At 40.5% G+C, this 23,011-nt stretch overlaps 2 protein-coding genes across 2 annotated transcripts; one reads left to right on the plus strand and one right to left on the minus strand.

Moving 5' to 3' along the window:
- Nucleotides 1-3,838: 3,838 nt before the first annotated feature.
- Nucleotides 3,839-4,594, minus strand: LOC116112797 (LOB domain-containing protein 7-like). Its single transcript, XM_031398924.1, has 2 exons — nucleotides 3,945-4,594; nucleotides 3,839-3,848 (listed from the first exon to the last, which is right to left on the minus strand). The coding sequence occupies exons 1-2, from the start codon at nucleotides 4,592-4,594 to the stop codon at nucleotides 3,839-3,841; spliced, it is 660 nt and encodes a 219-aa protein (XP_031254784.1).
- Nucleotides 4,595-18,243: 13,649 nt separating this feature from the next.
- Nucleotides 18,244-21,404, plus strand: LOC116112890. The gene is made up of 4 exons (XM_031399015.1): nucleotides 18,244-18,909; nucleotides 20,198-20,782; nucleotides 20,902-21,190; nucleotides 21,278-21,404. Exons 1-4 carry the CDS (start codon nucleotides 18,313-18,315, stop codon nucleotides 21,295-21,297), a joined length of 1,491 nt encoding a protein of 496 aa, XP_031254875.1. The 5' UTR covers nucleotides 18,244-18,312; the 3' UTR covers nucleotides 21,298-21,404.
- The last annotated feature ends 1,607 nt before the right edge of the window (nucleotides 21,405-23,011 follow it).

A 23,011-nucleotide genomic window follows, 5' to 3' on the forward strand; every position in this document is an offset into this window, starting at 1 on the left:
TTTCCAATACAACCCAGTTGACAAATAACAAATCAAAACAGAATAAAACAATAGTTATTCATATCAGAATCCTGTACTGGCCACCCCAAGTGCTGCTTCAACTCTTTTGTTCCTTGTATTTAATTCAAACAATTATTATTAACAGTGATTGAAACTATTTTAAACAAGTCCATGGATACAAGAGATTTTCCAAATAAAAAAAATCAAATATTATATTTGAGTTGATGCAGGATGGTCAAGTTTGACTTTACTACTTGAAGAATGAAACTCATCTAAGTTAATGAGATTACAAAAGAGATGGAAGAGAGTTCCAACATTAATTAAAGGGTTCTCTTCTTTTTCCTTAGGATCCTTTAGAGATTGAAATTTCTTGGATTTTGAGAATTTGTACATTACCAATTTCCCAGAGAGAGAGAGGCATGAGAGAAGGAAACAGCTTGATTTTCATATTTTAATACATCAATATAAGTCCATTGAACATATAATATGCTAGGAAGGCATAGACATGGACAAAGACATAGATTTAAGAGAATATTTGATCTGGTTTATCATTAATTTAATTGATATTTATCTTCCCAAATAATTTTAAATTCTACTATATGATGTAAAACACAATCATGGTGAGATAATCTTAATCCTAATCTTTTAAGATCATAATAAAACCATATCAAATGAATGTCTAAATTCTTCATAGACAATATGGGAGGGCTCATATTTGATGACTGTATTGCAAGAGAAGACTGTGAGAGCATAAGTGAACAAACACAAGATGTAGAATTATAGAGAGGCTGTGTATCTCTTCCATTATATGCAGACACTAAACTTAACCCCACCAGCCTTTTGCCCTATCATTGGGTGGGTAATTGGGAAGAGAGAAAACCTACCGGCACCCATGCCCATCATTTTCTTAGAAATTTCAAACACAATCTTTAAATTATAGGAGTGTTTGTCTGAGCTTATGAAAATTAGTTTATAAGCAACAAGTGCTTATAAGTTAATTTTAGCTTATAAGCATTTAAAATTTTAAGCAATTACGTGTTTAGTTAAAGTACTTATAAGTGACTGATAAGTAATTGACGTGTTTGGTAAAATGTGGCTTATAAGTACATTTTATTATAAAATGACTAAAAAAGGTATTATATTAAATAAGGGTATACTATGGAATTTTAAAATTAAACAAGGATAATGTGGTAATATACTTGGTCAAACTAGCTTATAAGCAGAGTGCTTATAAGAAAAAAAAAAAAAAAGTATCTCTCCCCCAACTTATTTTTTTTTGGCTTATAAGCTCAAAAAAATTATAAACAAACAGGTCAGCTTAATTTTAGAGCTTATAAGCTAGTTTGACCAACTTATAAGCTTAGACAAACACCCCTATACTCCCTCCGTTTCAGATTAATAGTCGTTTTAAACTTACTATTTTTTTTCTAAAATAAAAGACCTTTAACCAAAAACTTAACCCTCTCTTTCTTTCTCGACGAATGGCCCATGTCTCCTCTCTTCCACTCTTAGATATCCACCTGCACTTTCAAAGGGAGGAGTTAGTAAGAGATTAAGTAGGGGAGAGAAAATTACTTTATTAAAAATTGTATAAAAAAACACTATTATAATGAAACAGAGAGAGTAAGTCATTATAATGTAGATAGAAAAACAATAACCATCTTAAACCAAAACTCAAACCAGCTAACAACTTGAACATTTGACGCCTCCATCCCCAACCCTGTCCTCAAGCTCGAAGGGTCTGTTAGGGATTCCTTACAAGGCATGAGCTCTATCTCTTGTTCGACTGAAAAAGTGTTTCTCGAATATCAACCGCACTACATTAATAAGATTCTTTGATTTTCTCTTAGAGCACGAATGCTTATCGAGCATCTCTTTATACAGTGTAGAGTAAGATCGTCATAAACCACAACTTGGATTATAGGCACAAGTTAATAGTAGAGAGTAAAATTTCCATATGCCATGAATTGGATTATAGGCACATGATTATTTATAGTGTAGAATAAGTCACCCTAGGCCAGGAATTGGATGATGGGCACATGTCCATTTTGAGTTTGGGGTTGCTTTAGCTAGCAACTAAAATCAAAGAATCTTATTTAAGAGTGATTATACCTAAAATCCGGAATATCGATGTGGAGGCTATCGATTGTCGATTTATGGCACAGCTAACCGAGAAAAGTTTGGCCACTTCATATATACACATTATTATACATGATTTACACTTCTCTTAGTGTTGACGGATTATTGACTTACGTCGACTCATTCGAAGGTCTCACTCCTCGGTAAGTAGATGACGGTCCTGCTCCCTAGTGAGTGGGCAACACTCCCTTCATGATAAGTCAATTAGTAATTGGGTTTATATTTAATTTGCTAATATTGGCCTAGGTCGGATTAGATCAAGTAAGCCTAAATGGGGTTAGATTTTCTATTATATGCAATTTGTAATTGTGAAAAAACCTTGAGAGTGAAATAATAGAGAGTAAGAGTGAACTGTTGTCATTAGGGCATCTCTAATAGTGCTCTTTATTTTGAAAAGCATCTTTCATATAAATAAAGAGCATTTTCATTAATTTTAGAATATAAAAAACACAATTTTTATTCAAATCCAATAGACTTTTTAAATTTAATAAAAATGCTCTTTATTTTTAAGAAAAAGACTTAATGGGAGAGAGAATTAATAAATAAAATGCATTAGAACTTGTAGTTTATTAATTAAAATTAGGATATAGAATGAAATTTGACTCTCTAAATGTGGAGAGTCAAACTCACTCTCTAATTTATATTTTAAAGATAAAGAGTCTGTTAGACTCTTGTTTTTATGGATAAACTCTTTATAATCAAGAGTTTGAGTCATATAAAGAATCATTTGAGTATGCTCTTATACTTTATAATTACTATAACTTTCTGATACTCAATAAAAATTCTCTATTTGAATATCAGACGTAGTTCATTTATCAGAACAAACTATAATAAATCATGTATTCTCTTTACTTTTCTGTTTTCTTTATTGTGTGTTTTTGGCAATGGTTTTAAGAGCATTTCTAATGATGCTCTTTATTTTGAAAAGCATCTTTCATATAAATAAAGAGTATCTTCATTAATTTTAAAATATAAAGAATACAATTTTTATTCAAATCCAATAGATTTTTTAAATTTAATAAAAATGCTCTTTATTTTTAAGAAAGAGACTTAATGGGAGAGATAATTAATAAATAAAATGCATAGGAACTTGTAGTTTATTAGGATAGAGAATGAAATTTGACTTTCTAAATGTGGAGAGTCAAACTCATTCTCTAATTTATATTTTAAAGGTAAAAAGTCTGTTGAACTCTTATTTTTATAGATAAACTCTTTATAATAAAGAGTTTGAGTCATATAAAGAGTCTTTTGGAGATGCTCTAACACATACACAAATTTATTTCATCAAAGAGTCTTCCATCCACCCCGAGGGGGTGCTTAAATCATTATACAATACCCCTTTAATTGGTTTCGAAATCATTATGGTATAACCTTTTCAAGAAAATTTATGATGAACTTCAGTTCTATTTCATTAAACTACATAAGATGTGATCACTAAAAACCTTTCTCAATTTCAAGAATTACTCTCCAAATTTGGTAGTAAAGCTTTCTATAAAGGTTGTAGTTAAATCAGAAAAAATCATAAAGAATAAATGAATCATCCGTGTAGGTGTATGTAAACATATAAAAACACTACTCATCCGCGAAATACAGAATGGCAAAACCAAAAAATAAAAAATAATAATAATAATTCTTTTCTCACAATGTATGAATTTTTTCCTTTAGCCATTAGACTAACTCAACACTCTTCAGCTTCTTCTTAGCGCCCACTGCAAAGAGAAACAATATCAATTAATTAACAACATAATTTCTAGCAAAATTGACATTAATTAAATGTTTAATTTAATTATGTGATAAATCTGTACCTTGAACCTTCTTTGGATGGATTAATATTAATAAACCGCTCGTTGTGATCAAAACCAGTAATATCAAAGGTTGGTAAATTATGATCATAATCCTGAGGAACTTGTAATTCCGGAACTGTAATCTGAAAATCTTCAGGATCATCATAAAAAGGGTCTTCTTCAATCTTCAAATCATTTTGGTTCATCAAATTCTCACTGGTTTCTGCATACAAATCATTATATTGCCCTAAATTAACAACATTATGAATCGAAACTGTGCTTATTTCAGAAGGTGATGATGAGGAAGATACTTGATACTGGTTACACTCTTTGCATCTCGCCACCGTCGCCTTCACCAATCGAACCTCATCCATGGCGGATTGTATATGATGCTGAAGTTTGCATATAATCCCCCAACATCCATGAACCGGATACTTTGCGCGAATGGTAGACTCGAAAATGATGGTTCTCATAGCTTCATCCTTCTTAGCACTATCAACTTTCTTCAAGATTCTCCCGATATTCTTCAGCCCGAAAAGGCGGTGAGCATTCAGAAACATCTTCGGTTGATCGGCCGGGAAGTAGCGAGCAAGAGGGCAGTCCGGGACACATTTTCTCCTTTGATATTTACATGCAGCACAAGCTTGCTTTGTGCCTCCTTTTATGGTCATTTTGATGACTAAAAAATGGCATAATAGATATAACGTTAAAAGGAGTGAGAAAAAATCATTGGAGGAAGATGAAACTGTCTTCATTAACGTAAATATTTTTCGAGTTTGATGCATGGCAGATGAAAATAATTCTAATCTTTCGAATCTCAAGGATGATTTTGTTTTCAAGTTTTGAAGAATATAAATAATTGATTTTAAGTTTTGATTTAGATGAGTGAGGTTATGATAATTGTATCGTGTATGAGGAATATATCTATAAATCTATTATCAAAAATGTTTTTCAAAAACGTTTTCTTTATTTTAAGTCCATTGCCATTTCTTTTGTTACTGAAAGGACCTATGTGGGTCGATTCTTAACTTAGTTTACAGAAATCAATATGTCTGTGAAATTAATGGTGCAAGTTTGATTTGATTTTGAAGTCTTGTGTTTGTGTGAAACGAAATTTTTATCTTACGCGAGATAATAATGAACTTAGTTAAATTTTTTAAGTACAAAATTAATTTTAATCAAAATTAGGAGCTATCTAGTTATCCAACATTTAGTATTCATAATTTGAAATAAATATTAGATAATTTGTTCAAAATTATCTCTCAAGCTGCACTCTTAGTAGATGGTATGTAGATATAGCTTGTTTTCTTAAAAAAGGAGTAAACTTTTTGTGCAATAGATGCATCTATAACCAGATCAGTGACTAAAAACCCGGCCCAGCCCGGCTGGTTGGACCGGACCCCAAGGCCTTCACCTGGTTGAGTTACAAATTTTTCTATTCATTTAAAACAAAACCTTAGAAATTAAGACATCTATCCTTGAACAATTGAAAGATGGAATGTCAGGGTTTTTGAAGAGGAATGGTCAGTGAGTAGAATGGTGGCAACAAATGTGATTTTCGGTAAGTGAATTGACCGAAAATCAAAAAAATATGTCACTAGAAAAAGCCCGCTGTTGCCAGCAATTGGGGAGGCTAACGAGGGAGGGATGAGATGGGTTTTGGTCAAGAGACTGAGGGGAGTGTTTTTGTGATGATGGGGGAGTATTGTTGTCGTCAGAAGAATACCGTATTTATTGACATTGACGGTGGTGTTTGGGGTGTTTTTTGCAAGATTTAAAACTTATAGGGATTTATAAATTTTTAGTGATATTTTTGTTGGATTTCAAATCTTTAGACACTGATTTGATAGGCATGTCAAACCGGTTAAACCGCTCGACTCAGGACCCAATGGCCTGGCCAATTCACTGCGTGGGTCGGATTTTAGAACATTGAACTAGATAATGAAAGGGCGTGTGTCAAATACGTGCGCTGACATGACACATTCTCATTAGGTGATTATAGGTGCATACATTTTACCGAAGAGTTATTCCTTAAAATAAAAGTTATAGTCTATTACTTACTTATGAAGTTAATGTTGGGTTACATGTTAATTATTTTATCCATATATACATATATGGACATTGATTTGGTGGCGAAAAATATTCCTATATTGAAGCTCTCCCCAAATTGTTTTATGAGGAATTTGTTGATAATAATTTTAATTAATTTACTGTTATTTTGAGTAATAGCAATTGTCTGTGGTAATAACACAATGTAGTTGAGCTCCAGAAAATTTAAAAAAAAAAAAAAAAACTGTGGAAAAATACTGCAATATCTTCTTGAATATTGAGTGTTGTGCATTGAGAACTCAATACGACATATTTTAATGCATTTCTTTTATATGTATAATCCAGTACAGGTACAATTTATTGGCCATTTTCCCTTCTTTCACTTGAAGATACATTGTTTATCCACATCTAAAAGTAATTAAAGAAATAATTAGTAGAGAAGGAGACCTCGATTGTTTCATTTTAAACGTGTTATTTATCATTAATTGGAGATTAATTATTAACCTTATTTAAAACGTGTTATTTATCCTTTATTAGAGATTAATTATTAACCTTATTTAAAATCAAAGATATAGGAAATTACTAACGAAATTAGCTCATTTAAGTTCCTCACTGGATCATTTGTTTTCAAAATAATTTCAGTATGCTCCAAAAATCACATCTCAAAATATGTGTTACCATATGTGATGCCAAAGCAATAAAAGAGATTACCAACATAGGTAACCACCGAATGGTAATTACCTTTAGGGTTCTGGATAATTCATTCAAAAAAATGAAAAGGAAATGAAAATTAAACAAAAATTACAATACGTCTAAAAACTTTCAAAAACACCCTGAAAATAAAAAAAATGTCCAAAAACCCCCTCAAAACAATTCTAAGAGGCTAAAAAATGATGATATTATTCATCCGGTAGGACTGTTAGGGCCAAAAATCATCATTGGCCCAAATAGGAAAACGAGACTGAATGAGGAAGAGACCAGGCCCAATCCCGATGCGGCCCAATCTAGATTAGGCTCATCTGGCACGAGATATTGTCAGCCCAAACCATTCGGGCCCAAGCCTCCCAATCCCAGTCCGCTTCCTGGACCTATGAGCAAGTTCAAAGCCCACGGACATCAATATATCACTTTCCTATTCGAGATCACTTTCCTGTTCGAACACTGGTAAGACAGCTCACCATCGCCTTAATCTCTCTAGGGTCCGTGTCAGAGTCACACGAGAATTCCCTCTCACGCCAAGATAAGGGGATCAAAGGGCGTATCCCTGGAGGAAAGGGATTGCTACGAGAACTCCCAATCCCACCAGGATTGGGAGACCAGACAATCACTATATAAACAGAGGCCAGCCCTCTCACATGGGACATTACACTACACTTTCACACCCGGAGTTCCTACTTGAGAACTTCACATCACCGTCGTAGTCGCAGTCCCTGACTAGACTTCTGGTAACCTCTTTACTCCCTAGCCCTCACTAGATTAGCCTATTTTAGCCTTGCTGACTTGAGCGTTGGAGTGCCTACGGCAAACACCAGCCTGGTGTTTTCGGTTGCTTCACGTTTGTTTCTCTACGTGTGCAGGTGCAGCGGATTGCTAGTGGCCTCAACCTCACAGGATTAAACCCTCATTCCGTACAGGTAGATTTTTATGTCTACAGTTTGGCACCCATCGTGGGGCCTCTAGCAATCATTCAGCTCAACAAACCTTGCTACGTAGAGAAACTTTCCATTGCTAACAATTCTGACAATGCTAACCCCGGCCTCGAGGTCAAACTGGAGGCTTTGACAGCTCTCATGCAACAGAATTTAGATAAGGTGGCCGCACTAGAAGCTGAGAACACTGCCATCCGGACCGAAAACACCTCCATCAGGGCCGAGAATCAGTCTCTGAAAGAAAAGGTAAGCCAGTTTTATGACCTCAAGCTTCTGCCTTCTCAAGTACCACCCAATCGGTTCCGCTTCTCGGTTCCATCCATGCAACCTCTCCAAACCCTAGAGCTCGAACTAGCGGCCTTCAGTAAAAGGCCACGTCCATTAAATTCGTAGGCGGTCGGCGATTCGATCCTGACTCATGGAGAAAAGGATCTGCCAATAGAACCCCACTCAGCTGATCCACAATGGTCTCGAGATTAAGACACCCAAGTGACGGAAAGCCCACACCCGCAAGACCAACCCATTCTTACCATCTAGCCTCACATTCAGTCAACCATCCCTACACAAGCACCATTCGGCACGGCTCGCCCTCACGAGTTGAACGGCCAACCCAACCAAACTACAACACTCAAGCCCACCCATCATGACGGACCGAGTGAATATCAAATAACCCCTCTGACCATTCGGGTAGGGCGAAACACCAGATCGGTTACCATGGGAGTCATCCAACCAGAGGGAATGAACAAAGATCTAGGCTATCAGGGTGTGCACGAAGGAATGATCCACCAAACTACACCGCGCGAGATGACCCAACGGAATATGCCGAGGACGAATGCAATGGCTGACCCAGTCAAACGGGATGACCTAGTGGTGTACCCCTCTCCTATGGAATAGATACTGGCCAAGAGGTCGGCTAATGTAGAGGCAGTGATGAGGCGCATCCTAGGAATGTCGGTCCCGACCAAGAAAGTAGGCCTCACTGCTACACTGACTTGCCATTTGTGGATGAGATCGCCCTAACTGACATGCCCCAGAAGTTTACTATCCCCAGCATGATACCCTACGACAGCACAACTGAACCGGATGACCACAAGCCTCGTACAAGCAGCAGATGTTTACTGTCTCAATACCCTGAGCGATGAGGGAAGCCTGTATGTGTAAAAGCTTTAGTTCAAGCTTATCCGGTCCAGCACTCCAGTGGTACACAAACCTCCCAAACGGTTCCATCGACTCATTCGCTCAGCTCATCGACACCTTTGTGGAGCAGTTCGCCAGTAGCAAGAAACTCAAGAAGTTGTCAGTCGATCTATATAGAGTATACTAGAGGAGGGGAGAGCCACTAAGAGAATATGTCAGCAGATTCAACAAAGAGAAGATCTTCATCCCTTCTTGTAACCCCGAGACAACTGTAGATGCCTTTAGGAAAGGTCTCCTCCCGGATGGAGAACTATACAAAGAATTGACGAAGCTGGGTTGTATCACGATGGAAGACGCTCTGACCTAAACAGTGATCCAGATAAGGTGGGAGGAAGATGAGATAAACCGGGCGACTCATGCCAGATACGACCCAAGGCGGAATGACAGGAAGCCAGAGCACAGATTGGTGGAACACCGCTATCAACCCCCAGTGTGTAACATGAGCAGAGTCAGGAAGCCCTATGATTGCCAACCAACAAGAACCGATAACAGACAGGTCGGACCGAGCTGATACAAGATACTGGAGTATAACCTCAACGTCAAACTGACTTAGGTAGCCGCAATAATGAAAGGAATGAGATCCATCGTTAAGTGGTCAGACAAGCTCAATCCCGAAGCAAGGAAAGACATAACCAAATGGTGCGAGTTTCATGGCGACTATGGGTATAACACTGCAAACTGCATCGCCTTGCGGCTGGAGGTTGCTGCACTTTTGAAGAGGGGACATCTCTGAGATCTACTAACGGATAAAGGGAAGAACACCATTAGCCAGAGAAGCACTAAAGAAACATCACCACCTCCGCGGGAGCCTACACCGAAAGGATTCTGTTTGCTCATCTCCAGGGGATCAGAGATCAGCAGGGTCAGTTACTCATCAGCCAAACGATACGCCAGAACCAACAGCCACCATGAAGTACAGTCCATCCATCCGGTTTCACGATCACACACCCATCAGGTAATTCAGTTTGAAGATGATGAGTCGGTCACCTTGGCCGCTCCTCATCACGATGCTCTAGTCGTCTCCCTGCAGATCGCCAACATCCTAGCGAAAAGGGTATTCATAGATGGAGGTTCCTCAGCAAACATCATATTCCTTGAAGCAGTGAAGGCTATGGGTCTGGAAGAAGCAAACATCAACAAGAGGCTGACACTGTTAGTTGGTTTCAATTCTAAGCAGAAGTACACCATCGGAGAAATCGTCCTTCTTATTTAGGCTAGCGGAGCAAACAAACAGACTGTTTTTCTGGTGATCGACTGCCCTTCACCATACAATGTCATCTTGGGCCGACCCTGGATTCATGACATGTGAGCGGTCCCATCTACTTTCCACCAGACGGTCAGGTTTCCTACCAAATGTGGAGTACGAGAGATCAAGGGTAACCCCAAAGTTTCCAGAGATTACTACAAGAATGCCTTCAAAAGCAAGAGGAACACTTCATAGCAATTATAGTCTTATCCAACCCCTCCGATCGAGTCGAAACAACCATCTATGAAGGAGTTGGATGAAGTACAAATATATCCGAACAACCCAAAGAGAAAGACACATATAAGTTCCCGCCTCAAGCTTGAGACAAGAGAGAAGCTGATAGAATTCCTCAGATAGAACCAAGACTGTTTCGCTTGGTCCCACACCGACATGACTGGAGTCAGTCTAGAGGCAATGGTCCACCAGCTCAAGGTAGATCCGGACCACCCGCCACTGAAGCAAAGGAGAAGGAAATTCGCACCAGAGCGTAACCAAATCGTTAATGAAGAGGTCAAGAAGCTACTGAGCAATGGTATAATCAGAGAGGTCCACTACCCTGAATGGCTGGCGAATGTTGTGGTCGCAAAGAAAAAGAACGGGAAGTGGAGAATTTGCATCGATTTCACGGACTTAAACAAAGTCTGCCCAAGGACTCCTTCCTGCTCCCATATATCAACATGATGGTTGAGGCGACCACAAGCCACGAGCTCCTTAGTTTCATGGACACTTTCTCAGGGTACAACCAGATCTTGATGCACCTAGATGACCAAGAGAAGACAACCTTTACCATGGAGAGGGGAACCTATTGCTATAAGGTGATACCATTTGGTCTCAAGAACGCCGGGGTTACCTACCAGCGACTAGTCAACAGGATGTTTGCCAAGTACCTCGGAGACACCATGGAAGTTTACATCGACGACATGCTCGTCAAGTCTAAGATGGCCGAATAGCATCTTGAACACCTCAGCCAGGCGTTCACCGTCCTTAGGAAGTATAACATGAAGTTAAATCCAGCCAAATGCTTATTCGGCATCTCGTCAGGTAAGTTCTTGGGCTACATGGTGACTTAGCGAGGATAGAAGCCAACCCTGACCAGATCAAAGCGATCCTCAGTATACCATCTCTGGCTTGCATCAAAGACGTCTAGTGCCTTGCAGGACGAGTTGCCGTCTTGAGCCGCTTCATCTCCAAATCTGCCGACAAGTGCCATCTCTTCTTCCATGCCCTTAAGAAGTCCAAGAAGTTCGAGTGGACCCCCTCTTGCGAAGAAGGCCTGCAACAACTAAAAATGTACCTGACTTCCCCTCCGCTCCTTTCTAAGCCTGTGGACAGGGAGAAGCTTTACACTTATTTGGCAGTCTCAGAGACAGCAATCTCAGCAGTGCTAGTTCGGGAAGAAGAGATGAAGTAGCTACCGGTTTACTATGTAAGCAAGTCACTCCTCGACGCAGAAACATGGTACAATCAGCTGGAGAAACTGGCCCTCGCCCTCATCCATGCATCTAGGAAGCTCAGGTTGTACTTTCAGTGCCACTCCATAGTTGTACTCACCTCTCAAGAAGATACTGCACAAACCAGAGCTATTAGGCCGACTCACGTAATGGGCAGTAGAGTTAAGTGAGTTTGACATATCCTACCTGTCTCGCACCGCCGTCAAGTCCCAAGCATTGGTAGACTGCATTGCTAACTTCACCCTGAGTACCACCACCCAAGCAGAAAAGGAGTTGTTATGCATGAACAGAGGGCCACCCTCCAAATGGACTCTTTTAGTGGATGGCTCAAGTAACGTGAATGGAAGTGGACTCGGGCTAGTACTGATTGCACCAGAGGGAGACATTATCCAGCGGGCAATACGATGTGGGTTCAAGTGCACAAATAACAAAGCCGAATATGAGGCTCTTATCGCTGGACTCTCTTTAGCCAAAGAAATTAGAGCGAAGAGACTAGAGGTGAAGTCCGACTCCCAGCTCGTGGTCAATCAACTGCAAGGCACGTACCAAGCACGTGACTCGACGATGACAGCTTACTTGAACATGGTCAAGGAGCTGCAGAACCAATTCGAAGAGTTCTCCATCGTCCAAGTCCCAAGAGCAGAGAACTCTCACGCTGACGCCCTTGCCAACCTTGGCTCAACGCTCAAATGTTCTTCCCAGTCATCCATCCCTCTATTGTTCATGCAATGGCCAGCCAACTAGAAGGAATAACCATTAAACAAGTCGCTCAAGGAAACAATGGATATTGAACTGGCCGATTGCTGGATGACTTCGATAGTGAAATACTTAGAACACAACAAACTCCCGACTGACAGGAATGAAGCACACCGACTGAGGGCAAGAGCTGCTAGATTCACCATACATGAGGGCCAACTCCTCAGAAAATCATTCTCGGGTCCCTATCTCAAGTGCACAAGCCCAGAGAAGGCCCAACAAGTTCTCGTCGAACTCCATGAAGGCGAATGTGGAAACCATGCAGGGGGATACAACCTTGCACACCGGGTGATCATTGCTGGGTATTATTGGCCCACAATATGCACCGATTTGGCTACTTATGTGAAGAAGTACGATAACTGTCAGAGGTTTGCTCATGTCTCACACCTCCCACTCGAGCGACTCCATTCCATCCTCATACCCTGGCCTTTTATGAAGTGGGGAATGGACATAGTGGGAAAACTACCGACCGCACCTGAGCAACAAGTCTTCATGTTGGTTGTGACAGATTACTTCACCAAGTGGATCGAAGCTGAAGCTTTCGCACAAGTCAGAGACCGAGAGGTAAAAGCTTATCTAGAAGCCTGTCATCTGCAGTTCGAGATACCGAAGGAAATCATCACCGACAATGGATCCCAATTTATCAGTTCAGGCTTCAAAGATTTTTGTAACACGTGGGGAATAAAACTGAGGTTCTCGACCCCTCGCAACCCCCAGTCCAACGGCCAGGCCGAGTCATCAAATAAGACCATCATGCAGACCCTAAAGAAGCGATTGCAGAAAGCGAAGGGTGTATGGGAAGATGAATTACTCGGCGTCCTTTGGTCGTATCGAACCACGACTCGCTTGTCAACAAGCGAGACCCCCTTCTCCCTCACCTATGGTTCTGAAGTAGTCATCCCAACTGAAGTATCAGTCCCGTCAACCAAGCTCTAATGGGGGGACGAGGAAACAAACAACCAGAACCTTTGCCAGAACTTGGACACCGTCGATGAGATACGGGAACGGGCGAGTATCTGTAACGCAGTCTATTAGCAACAGGCCGCCTGACACTACAACCGCAATGTGAGGATCCGAACTTTCAAGATAGGCTACTAGGTCATCCGCAAGGTCTTCCAAAACACAAAGGAGATCAACTCTGGTAAACTCGGCCTCACCTGGGAAAATCCTTACAAGATTACCAAAGAAGCATGGAAGGGTGCTTACAAACTCCAAACCCCCGAGGGCAAAGACATCGGCAATAGCTGGAATGTCGTTCACCTCAAGCAATAGTACTTTTAGGTGAATTTGTCATTTCTGTCTGTTTTCCTTTGTTTTTATTTAGAAAGAATGGGCCTATCCACCCTCTTATAGATAGTCGGCCTTATGGCCCAATTTAATGAAGTATTATTCAGAAAATTTTCATGTTTAGATTGACCCTGTTCGATCAATTGTTTGTTACAACATCGGATCGCCCCTGCCCAATCCACGACACTACTTTACACATTCGGATCGGCTATGCCCGATCTATGACACGAATTTACACCTTCGAATTGGCCTTGCCCAATCCACGACACGAATCCACACCATCGGATCAGCCCCGCCCGATCCACGACTCTAATTTACACCATCGGATTGGCTGCCCAATCCACGACACGAATTTACACCATCGGATCGGCTCCGCCCAATCCACGATGCTAATTTACACCTTTGAATCGGCCCTGCCTGATCTACAACACAAATTTACACCTTTTGATCGGCCCTGCTCGATCCACGACACGAATTTACACCTTCGAATCAGCCCTGTCCGATCCACGACACAAATTGTCACCATTAGATCGACCTCGCCTGATCCACGATGCCAACTTACACCATCGGATCGACCTTGCCCGATCCATAACATGAACTTGCACCATTGGATCGGCCCTGCCTGATCCACAACATGAATTTACACTATCGGATCAGCCCCGCCCAATCCATGACACTAATTTACACCTTTGGATCGGCCCTGTCCGATCCATGGAACTACACCTTTGAATCAACCTGTTCGATTCACGAAACCACATCTTTGGATCAGCCCTGCTCGATCCAAAAATTCACACCTTCGGATTGACCCCGCTCGATCCACGAAGCTACACACTTAATCGGCCAGACCGAGCAAAAGGTTTCTTACACCCTTAGTTGGCAAAACATCGATTCAGCCCAATTAAAGGCCCACATGTCTTAGCCACTGGGCAGCACTAGAATCACAAACACTACATGAGAGCTCAACCCTAGTACATCCACAAGTAAAGAAGCAATGAACAACTCAATTCATCCATCAAGAAAGCATCACAAGTTAGAACGGCAAGTATAATACATATAGCCTCAAACAGCCCGGTTCAGAGTTCAATAAAAGGCACACACGCCAAGAAAAAGGGCATCGCAGACTCCAAAATACATGAGCAAACAGAAATAAAGCTAAGTGTTGTCAATGCGAGTCATCTCTCCCATCTATGACTCGGTCACTCCATCGCTAGCATCAGTACCCGTCCCTGCAGCCTGGTTGCTCACATCCCCAATAACTGACGGTCCCAACCGATTAGCAAAATCGAGCATCTGCTTATCAATATGCTCCTCCGTATGCTCAGCTCCCTCCTCCAACATCTCATGCATAAGCTGGATGTCTTTATCCGGATTCCAGTGGGAAGTGTTCCCGACTTTATACTCGAGCATGAGCTCTCCCCGGGCCTTAATAATAGCATCATCTGTAATAAAAAGGCACTGCTTCTTGAGGGACTCAACCTCTGCAGTCTTCTCGGCCAACTCACCCCTCAGTCTCCAGTTCACGCTCAACGTCCCTCAAATGCTACTGACTCTCTTGCCTGGCCTTCTAGGCTGCCGCCTCTCTCTAGCGCAAACTAGTGTTTGCCTTGGACACATCTTGTATCCTCTTTTCCTGCGCCACCACAGACTTCCTCAAATGAAGACTGCTCGTGAATGCCTGCTCAACAAAACATTGTCATCAGTATGAAAGTTAGGAACAGAATAAAACGAAACTCCTGCAATACCTAAAAAACGCGGGATACCCCCCAATCAGCAGCAGCAACTGCATCCATCTGGTTCAAACGTGCCTTATCCACTGGGAATAAGAATGAGTCGGCCAGCTTGCTCATGGAAGCCGCATCAGAATAGGTCGATGCGGTAGCCGGAATCTTGAAAGTAATCGTCTTGGTCTCCTCATCCAAGACTGTGGTCTGGGATGACCCAGCTCCGGCTTCGGGCTATTGACTCGGCGGTGTCGCCAACATATCCTCCGCTCTCCTATCCTCTCTGGCCGAGGATTCTCTCCTCTTCTTCTCCCGACGACGGGCGATGGACTCGCTCGCACTAGGGACGATCAACTTCTTTATCAGTGCCTTTGCAAGCGCAAACTCTCTAGCAGTTAGTGGGTTCAGTCTTAACTCACCATAAATGATATAATTACAGTACCGAGCCAGAAGCATGTCTCAAGTCTGCCTCAACGAAGGAAAGGGAATACCTTGCTGAATCACCTCTATTCTGGCCCAAAGATGGCTGGTCCTGAGGTTGGACTCTGCCAATACTACTCGCCAATCCCTCTGCACCTTCGGAATGGCTAGCATCTTCTGGGTCACCACGTCCAAGCCGTCTTCGCTCTGCCCGGCTCGATTGTACTCAAGCTTTGCAAGCAAAAAACACAATAAGATTTAGTAATCAAAGTACAAAAGAGAGACAAAGTTCTCACCAGTGGCTCGCCAACTGCTCGGGATATTGCCTTGGCCTCTCTCCCCAAAGACAGCCTGACCCCTCACAAAGAAGTACCGATCCTTCCAGTTCTTATCACTGGACCTGAGGTCGGTCACCAAATAAGATAGATCATGCCTTAGATTTATCAGATATCGACCTTTTTCTTTGTCGTTCTCCTTCAGAAAGTACGAATACAACAGCTCATGCAGCCCAAATATCACCTGGTTTCGCACACAGAGGTCCTCCAAGGCCATGAGTAACCTCCAACCGTTCGGAATGATCTAAGATGGGGCAATCATGAAGTGGTTCAGCACTTCCCAGACGAGGCGAGGAATAGGCAACTTCAACCCATCGTGGAACCACTTCTCATAAACACTCACCTAGCCTTTTGCCTCCCAATCAACCCGCTCGTACTACTGTGGCATACGGATGTCAACCGAACTCCGAATATGATACATAGTCTGGATGCGCCACACATCGTTGTCCTTAAGGATGGGCGGATAATCCCTAGTTAAGATACCGCTGCCCTGTTGGCTCGGCTCTTCCTCAGAACTGCTACTAGAAGACAATGGACTACCGACCCCTTCGGAGTCTTCCCTACTTCTCCCATGCCTGCCTGAACCACTCAGACCGACAGCACTCGGGACAGCTACACTAACACCAGTCGGACATCAACAAATCACTTTCCTATTCAAGATTACTTTCCTGTTCGAGATCACTTTCCTGTTCGGACACTGGTAAGATAGCTCACCACCGCCCTAATCCCTCTAGGGTCCATGTCAAAGTCACATGAGGATTCCCTCTCACGCCAGGATAAGGGGATCAAAGGGCGTATCCCTGGAGGAAAGGGATTGCTACGAGAACTCCCAATCCCACCCGGATTGGGAGACTAGACAGTCACTATATAAACAGAGGTCAGCCCTCTCACAGGGGACATTACACTACACCTTCACACCCGAAGTTCCTACTTGAGAACTTCATATCGCCGCCATAGTCACAGTCCCCGACTAGACTTCTGGTAACCTCTCTACTCCCTAGCCCTTACTAAATTAGCCTCTTTCAGCCTTGCTGACTTGAGCATCAGAGTGCCTACGGCAAACACCACCCCGGTGTTTTCCGTCGCTTCATGTTTGTTTCTCTACATGTGCAGGTGCAGCGGATCGCTGGTAGCCTCAACCTCACGGGATCAGACCCTCCTTCCGTACAGGTAGATTTTTACGTCTACAAGGACCTACATCAATATGTGGTCTTAACATATAAATAAATTAATAATATGTTAAATGCTATAACAATGTCACATAGGATAATACATCATTTAACATTTATGATGTAATTTTTGGGATATGTTCTGGGATAAGTAATATATATATATATATATTCGAGTTGATTCAAATTCAACCATTCTAGATCTCACTATTTACTCAGCTATTGTAAATACATTAACTAATTTAATTTCCCACCTCTGAATATATTTATTTGGTCTTATATATTGCGTTGGTCTGCTCATTGCAAGGGACTTGCGAGACCTAGTCACTTTGACTTGGCCACAAGAGCACCGATCGAGTCCTTGAACAATGGTTGATTGAACCTTCATGTTATTTCATTCATCCTCTACAGTCACCAGAAACTCAGTTTCCCACCAGCTATTCTTCTTCTAAGTCAACTCACTCAAGTCTTCCTTGACAATTATATATGAAGAAGCATAGTACTCTCATATTTATGTATGCAATTTAATTCCCCTACCTAACAACTTGATAATTTTAAACGGACAATTTGGAGATAATTAAGAAAACTAATTGATAATAATCAATGTTTTTATACTCAGATTAAGTCTTGACCCGATCAAGTGGCTAGTCCCCAAGTTGAACAGTTCGACTAGCAGGTTGGACTGATGATATCATACTAACGTTAGCATGATATGATAAAATTTTAAAATTCTAATAACTAATAGGAACATGTATTCTTTATCTGACTTAGTGGTTGAACCATGGTTCGACACTGTTCTCGTTGGTCAATCCGGTCCAATGACTAAAACATATTTTAGCTATTCAGTGGATCAGATTAGGGACTACTTCCTGATCGAACCTGTTGATCCGATTTGGATTTTAAAACTATGATAATAATTAAACCTCTTTCATTCTACACTTCATCACCAACAACTACTTCAACCATCCTTATAAATTGTAAGTCAAGTCAATAATTATAAGTCTTTCATTGACAAAAACATTTCACCGGATCTTCATGATTCTTCACATATTCATACAAACCACCACCAAGCTCAACGGATATTCAACAAGTTCAGAAACCCTAGCTACATGGAGTTCTTCAACAAAGCTAAAGCGGTAAGACTTCGCAGCCACCTCGGCAAGTACCTCACCGCCAATGACGACGAACACACTGTCTGGCAGAGCCGCAACGGTGCCTCTTGGGAAGCTCGTTGGACTGTAGAGTTTGTTTCAGGTGACAGCCACCTGATTCGCTTGAAAAGCTTATACAACAAGTACCTCACAGCCTCAAATGAACCATTCTTGCTCGGATGGACAGGTAAGAAAATCTTGCAGACAACTCCAACTTCAGAGAGGGATTTTTGCATCGAATGGGAGCCGATTACCGACGGGTTTCACGTTAAGTTGCAAACGCGATATGGGAAGTTCTTGAGAGCGAACGGAGGCACGCCGCCATGGAGAAACTCGGTTACACATGATGTTCCCAATACAACTGCAACGCAAGATTGGGTTCTTTGGGACGTTGATGTGGTGGAAATATTACTGGATTTTCATTCTTTATTAGATTGTGATACTACTACTAATGCTTCTAGTCATCGGAGTTTTTCTTCGAACTCGAATTCGTGTTCACAGGTTTTTACAGATTCGGAAAACGGATCACCGGCAAGAAGTTTAGTTAAAAGAGAGGTACAAACTTAATTTATCAAATCAAATACATGTTAGTTTTGATTAAGAATTATTAGATGGTTCAAAAATTAATTAATGCATTGATTATCAACTTGTTGTGCTTGATAAAAGGTGGACCTTTCAACCAGTCATATTAATGTCCTTTTCCTCAAAAAAAATTTCCTTCTCTTAATTGTTCATAGTTCTCTTGTGTCAAATATGTTACATTCATTGATATGCTAGCCAATCATTTTAATCGATCCGATTTAGATTTATCTGTTAGTATTCTTTTATTTAGGTACTACTGTAAATTATTTGTTACAATGTTGTATAAATAGAGATGGTGAGCATCAACTCTCAATTTCCAATAAAACCATATTATACATACTCTTTATTTTTTTAAACTATTTCGATGGTTGATAGTTTTTAAAAGGAGTAAACATACATTTTCCTACCAAAGGTTTGCCTTAATGACAATTTCCACCTAAAAAGTTTAAAAATACCACTTTCTCATCAAAAGATAATATTCTGTTACTACCTAAAGTAAATTCCAATGGCTAAAATTCTCTTCATCACCACCATTTAAACCTTCAATCTTCTCTCTACAAAATCTCTCCCACTTTGATACCAGATTTCTCGCTGATTCCCAGCCATTTAAAGCTAGGATTTGCTGTTCTTAGCTGATTTTCCGCAATAAATATTCAATCGGGCAGCACCATTTAATCCACCGGCTACAATCTACAAAAACCCTGTTACTCCGGCTCTTGGTAACTTATCGAATACCGATTGAAAAAGTGAAGTGTATTTTTAGTATTAATGAAATATAAATATTGGATGAGAAAATGTCATTAAGGCAAACCTTGGGTGGGAAAAAGTCGTTTACTCTTTTTAAAAGAGTTCATTTTATATAGGTTGTGGGCTTAAGAATAAATGATCCCATAAGAAATGTATGAAATAAACCTATTTTTAAAATGATAAACATTTTATTAATCAAAGAATGTGAAGATTATTATCGTTCTATGATAAACAAAATATATCTAAATCTCTATTATAACGAAAATAACTCTCTATTTTAACCCAAAATAGCAAATTCTTTACCCTAATTCAGCCATTAATCTGTGGATTCCTTTAATTTCTCTCAAGCTATAGCTTGCTGCCTCATGTTCTCTTCCTCTCCCACTAACAAAACTTGCCATTTCAACAAAATCTAGGTAATTGTCAATCATTTAATTTCTTTTCTTTCCTGCATTATTGTCATACTTTGAGTTCCATTTTCAACAATCTTGATTTTATTGTTTTTATTATATAGTCTGCCATGGAAATCTTCCAGAAAGCAAGAGCGGTTCGTTTCAAGAGCCACCACGACAAGTACTTGTTAGCTGACGAAGATGAAGAACACGTTTGCCAGGACCGTAATGGCGCCTGCCAGAATGCGAAATGGAAAGTGGAGATTGTTCCGAACGTAAACGTTGTACGTTTAAAAAGCTGTTATGGGAAATATTTAACAGCTTCAAACATGCCGTTTTTACTCGGAGTCACCGGGCAGAAAGTCTTGCAAACTCTTCCGAGAAGATTGGATTCGTCTCTCGAATGGGAACCCATTCGGGAAGGCGTCCATGTTAAGCTGAAGACGCGGTATGGCCATTATTTGAGGGCAAACGGCGGCGTACCACCGTGGAGAAACTCAGTCACGCATGACATTCCACATAGAACTGCCACACAAGAATGGGTTATATGGGATGTAGATGTGTTAGAGATTCAGAAACCAGCTACGATTCTTCGGTCGCCGACCCCGCCGCCACAGGCAACGCGTCCAGTTAAAATTCTTGAGAAGAATGCACCATCTGAAACCATTTCTCCTACCGCCTATTGGCTAAAGTCTCCAACAATCGAGGTAATTTGAGGTGCTTTTACTAAAAATCATAAACGAATAGCACCATAATTTCTTAAAATCCGAAACAGAGGGCAAAAATGCTCTAATTTGTAATGTTTGATTTATATAACTGTATGCAGACTATTAATTTATTTGCAACTTCACCATTGAAAGCTGAGGGAAGACATATTATTTATGACTTAACTGATGAAAATGGCAATGTTGATGAATCAAAGAGAGAACTTCATTTCACATTTAAGGGAATTGGGCTGGAGGAATTGAAACAATCTATAAAAGAAGAGACAGGGTTGGATGATATCGTCGTTTGTTCGCGAAATCCATTGAATGGGAAGCTGTATCCTCTCAAGTTACATCTTCCTCCAAATAATGTCACCATGCATGTTGTTGTGGTTCCTTCAACAGCTGAAGGTATAATTAAGTGTTGCTTTTTAATTTATTAATCCTCAGTTAATTTATGAATATATACTTACTGATTGTTGCATTAATTATTTCCAGTGGCAAAGGATCTCAAGTAGATAGCCAGCTGGGGATCTTCAGCTAGCATAGTATTAATTTGTAACATATGATGTATGTTTGTTTGGGTTTCATCTTGCTTTTGCATGGCATTAGAGAAATAGAATGAGTCTGAAATTGTATTGTAATTTCTATTGTATAAGCTATATATATAATATCTTCTTTTAATCTATAAGCTTTGTATGTGCAGTGCTTTTGTAATTTCATTTCAAAACAAATTGATTCAACAAACAGTTCACCATGTTGAGGCCTGTTCAAATATTAATCCTCATTTGTCCATATTGTGCTCTGAAAGGTCCTCTTGTGTAGCTTCATTCTTTCTATTCCTCTCAGCTTCCAGCTCTTCAGCAATCTTCATTACTTCATCAACAAGTTGTTGTTTCAATTCATATGCATTCGCGCTTTCAACAAGATCTTCTAAGTTTAACTAGAAAGGACAACTTTAAATCAGAAACTATCAATTAATGTCACTTCAGGAGAAAGGTGATGTAGAAAAAGTCTGCAATCTACTCACCCATTCATTGAAGAAAAAGTTAACCAGCAATTTTCTTGAAGGGACTGGCACAAAAGCTACTTCATGCATAACTCTAGAGGCGATACAGCAAATGAATCCTGAAGAGCGCATAGAAAACATGGATTTCCAGCATGTCTGGCTCTGGCATAGTTCTGATCTACTCATGGACTTGTCGCGAAGCTGTCTTAACTGCCATTGCGACAGGGCAATAGAATCAGTAGAAAGTAAGATGTAAATGAGAAGTGCAGATGATTCTAAAAGGTTTAGTATCATTTAGTTATGCTATAGCAACCTGAATAATTACATATTGGTGTACAGCTAGCAAGCAAAATACACTCCATTTTAAACCTCAAATTAACCAACCAAAAATTTATCCAAAAGCATGGAAAGGAAAGCCAGTTCAGCAAGCTTCAAATTTAGCTCAAAACTCATCAAAACGCAAAAAAGGCAGACTCTATTTAACATGCAAACATAAATCTGAATTTTTAAGGAAAATCTTCATTTGATCCACTCACAACCAATTCTAGCAAAATCTGGGAACAGATTGCTTCAAATGGAATGCTGATTTCCTGTTGGCTTGTTAGTAGTTTGCTGGACGCCTTGGGGCCTTGGCCAGTAGAGCAAAAGTTAGTTTTGCTTCGGCTGGGTGTGGGCCTCCTTTGTTGATTGGTGAGTTTTGGTCGTTCGTGGGCCGAGGAGTGCTATCCCATGAAGATGCTCTTATGGGTTCTTGGTTGTGGCTTGTTCTCATGGGCTGCTGTTGTTTAGCCTTGTCGTTAATGGATCGGGATGAGGGTGCTGCTTGGCACTGCCGGTTGGGTTGGTGTATGGAAGCTTTTTGTTCAGTTTTTTTTTTTTGTGGGCTGTTTTCGGTTGTTCTTTTGGGCTTGCCTGAGTTTGGGCCTTTGGGTTATGTTTCAGTTTTTAGCCTTTGTTTGTTTTCAGGCCTCTTTTCCTTGGGCCTGTCCAAGGTGTTTGGTTTCTCCCATGGGGAATCCTTTTTTTTAGGGATGTTCAAAAAAATGCAAAAACCGAATCGAATCAAACCAGTAAACAAACCGAAAAACTGGTTAACCGAAAAAACGGTTCGAAAAATTCAAAAAACCGAATTCTCGGTTCTGAAGAAATTATAAACGGTTAACCGAAAACCGATTTTTCAAATATATATATATATTAAATAAATAAATAATAACCTAAACTAA

This window comes from Pistacia vera, unplaced genomic scaffold (genome assembly GCF_008641045.1).
Source record: "Pistacia vera cultivar Batoury unplaced genomic scaffold, PisVer_v2 Contig67, whole genome shotgun sequence".
Taxonomy (NCBI): domain Eukaryota; kingdom Viridiplantae; phylum Streptophyta; class Magnoliopsida; order Sapindales; family Anacardiaceae; genus Pistacia; species Pistacia vera.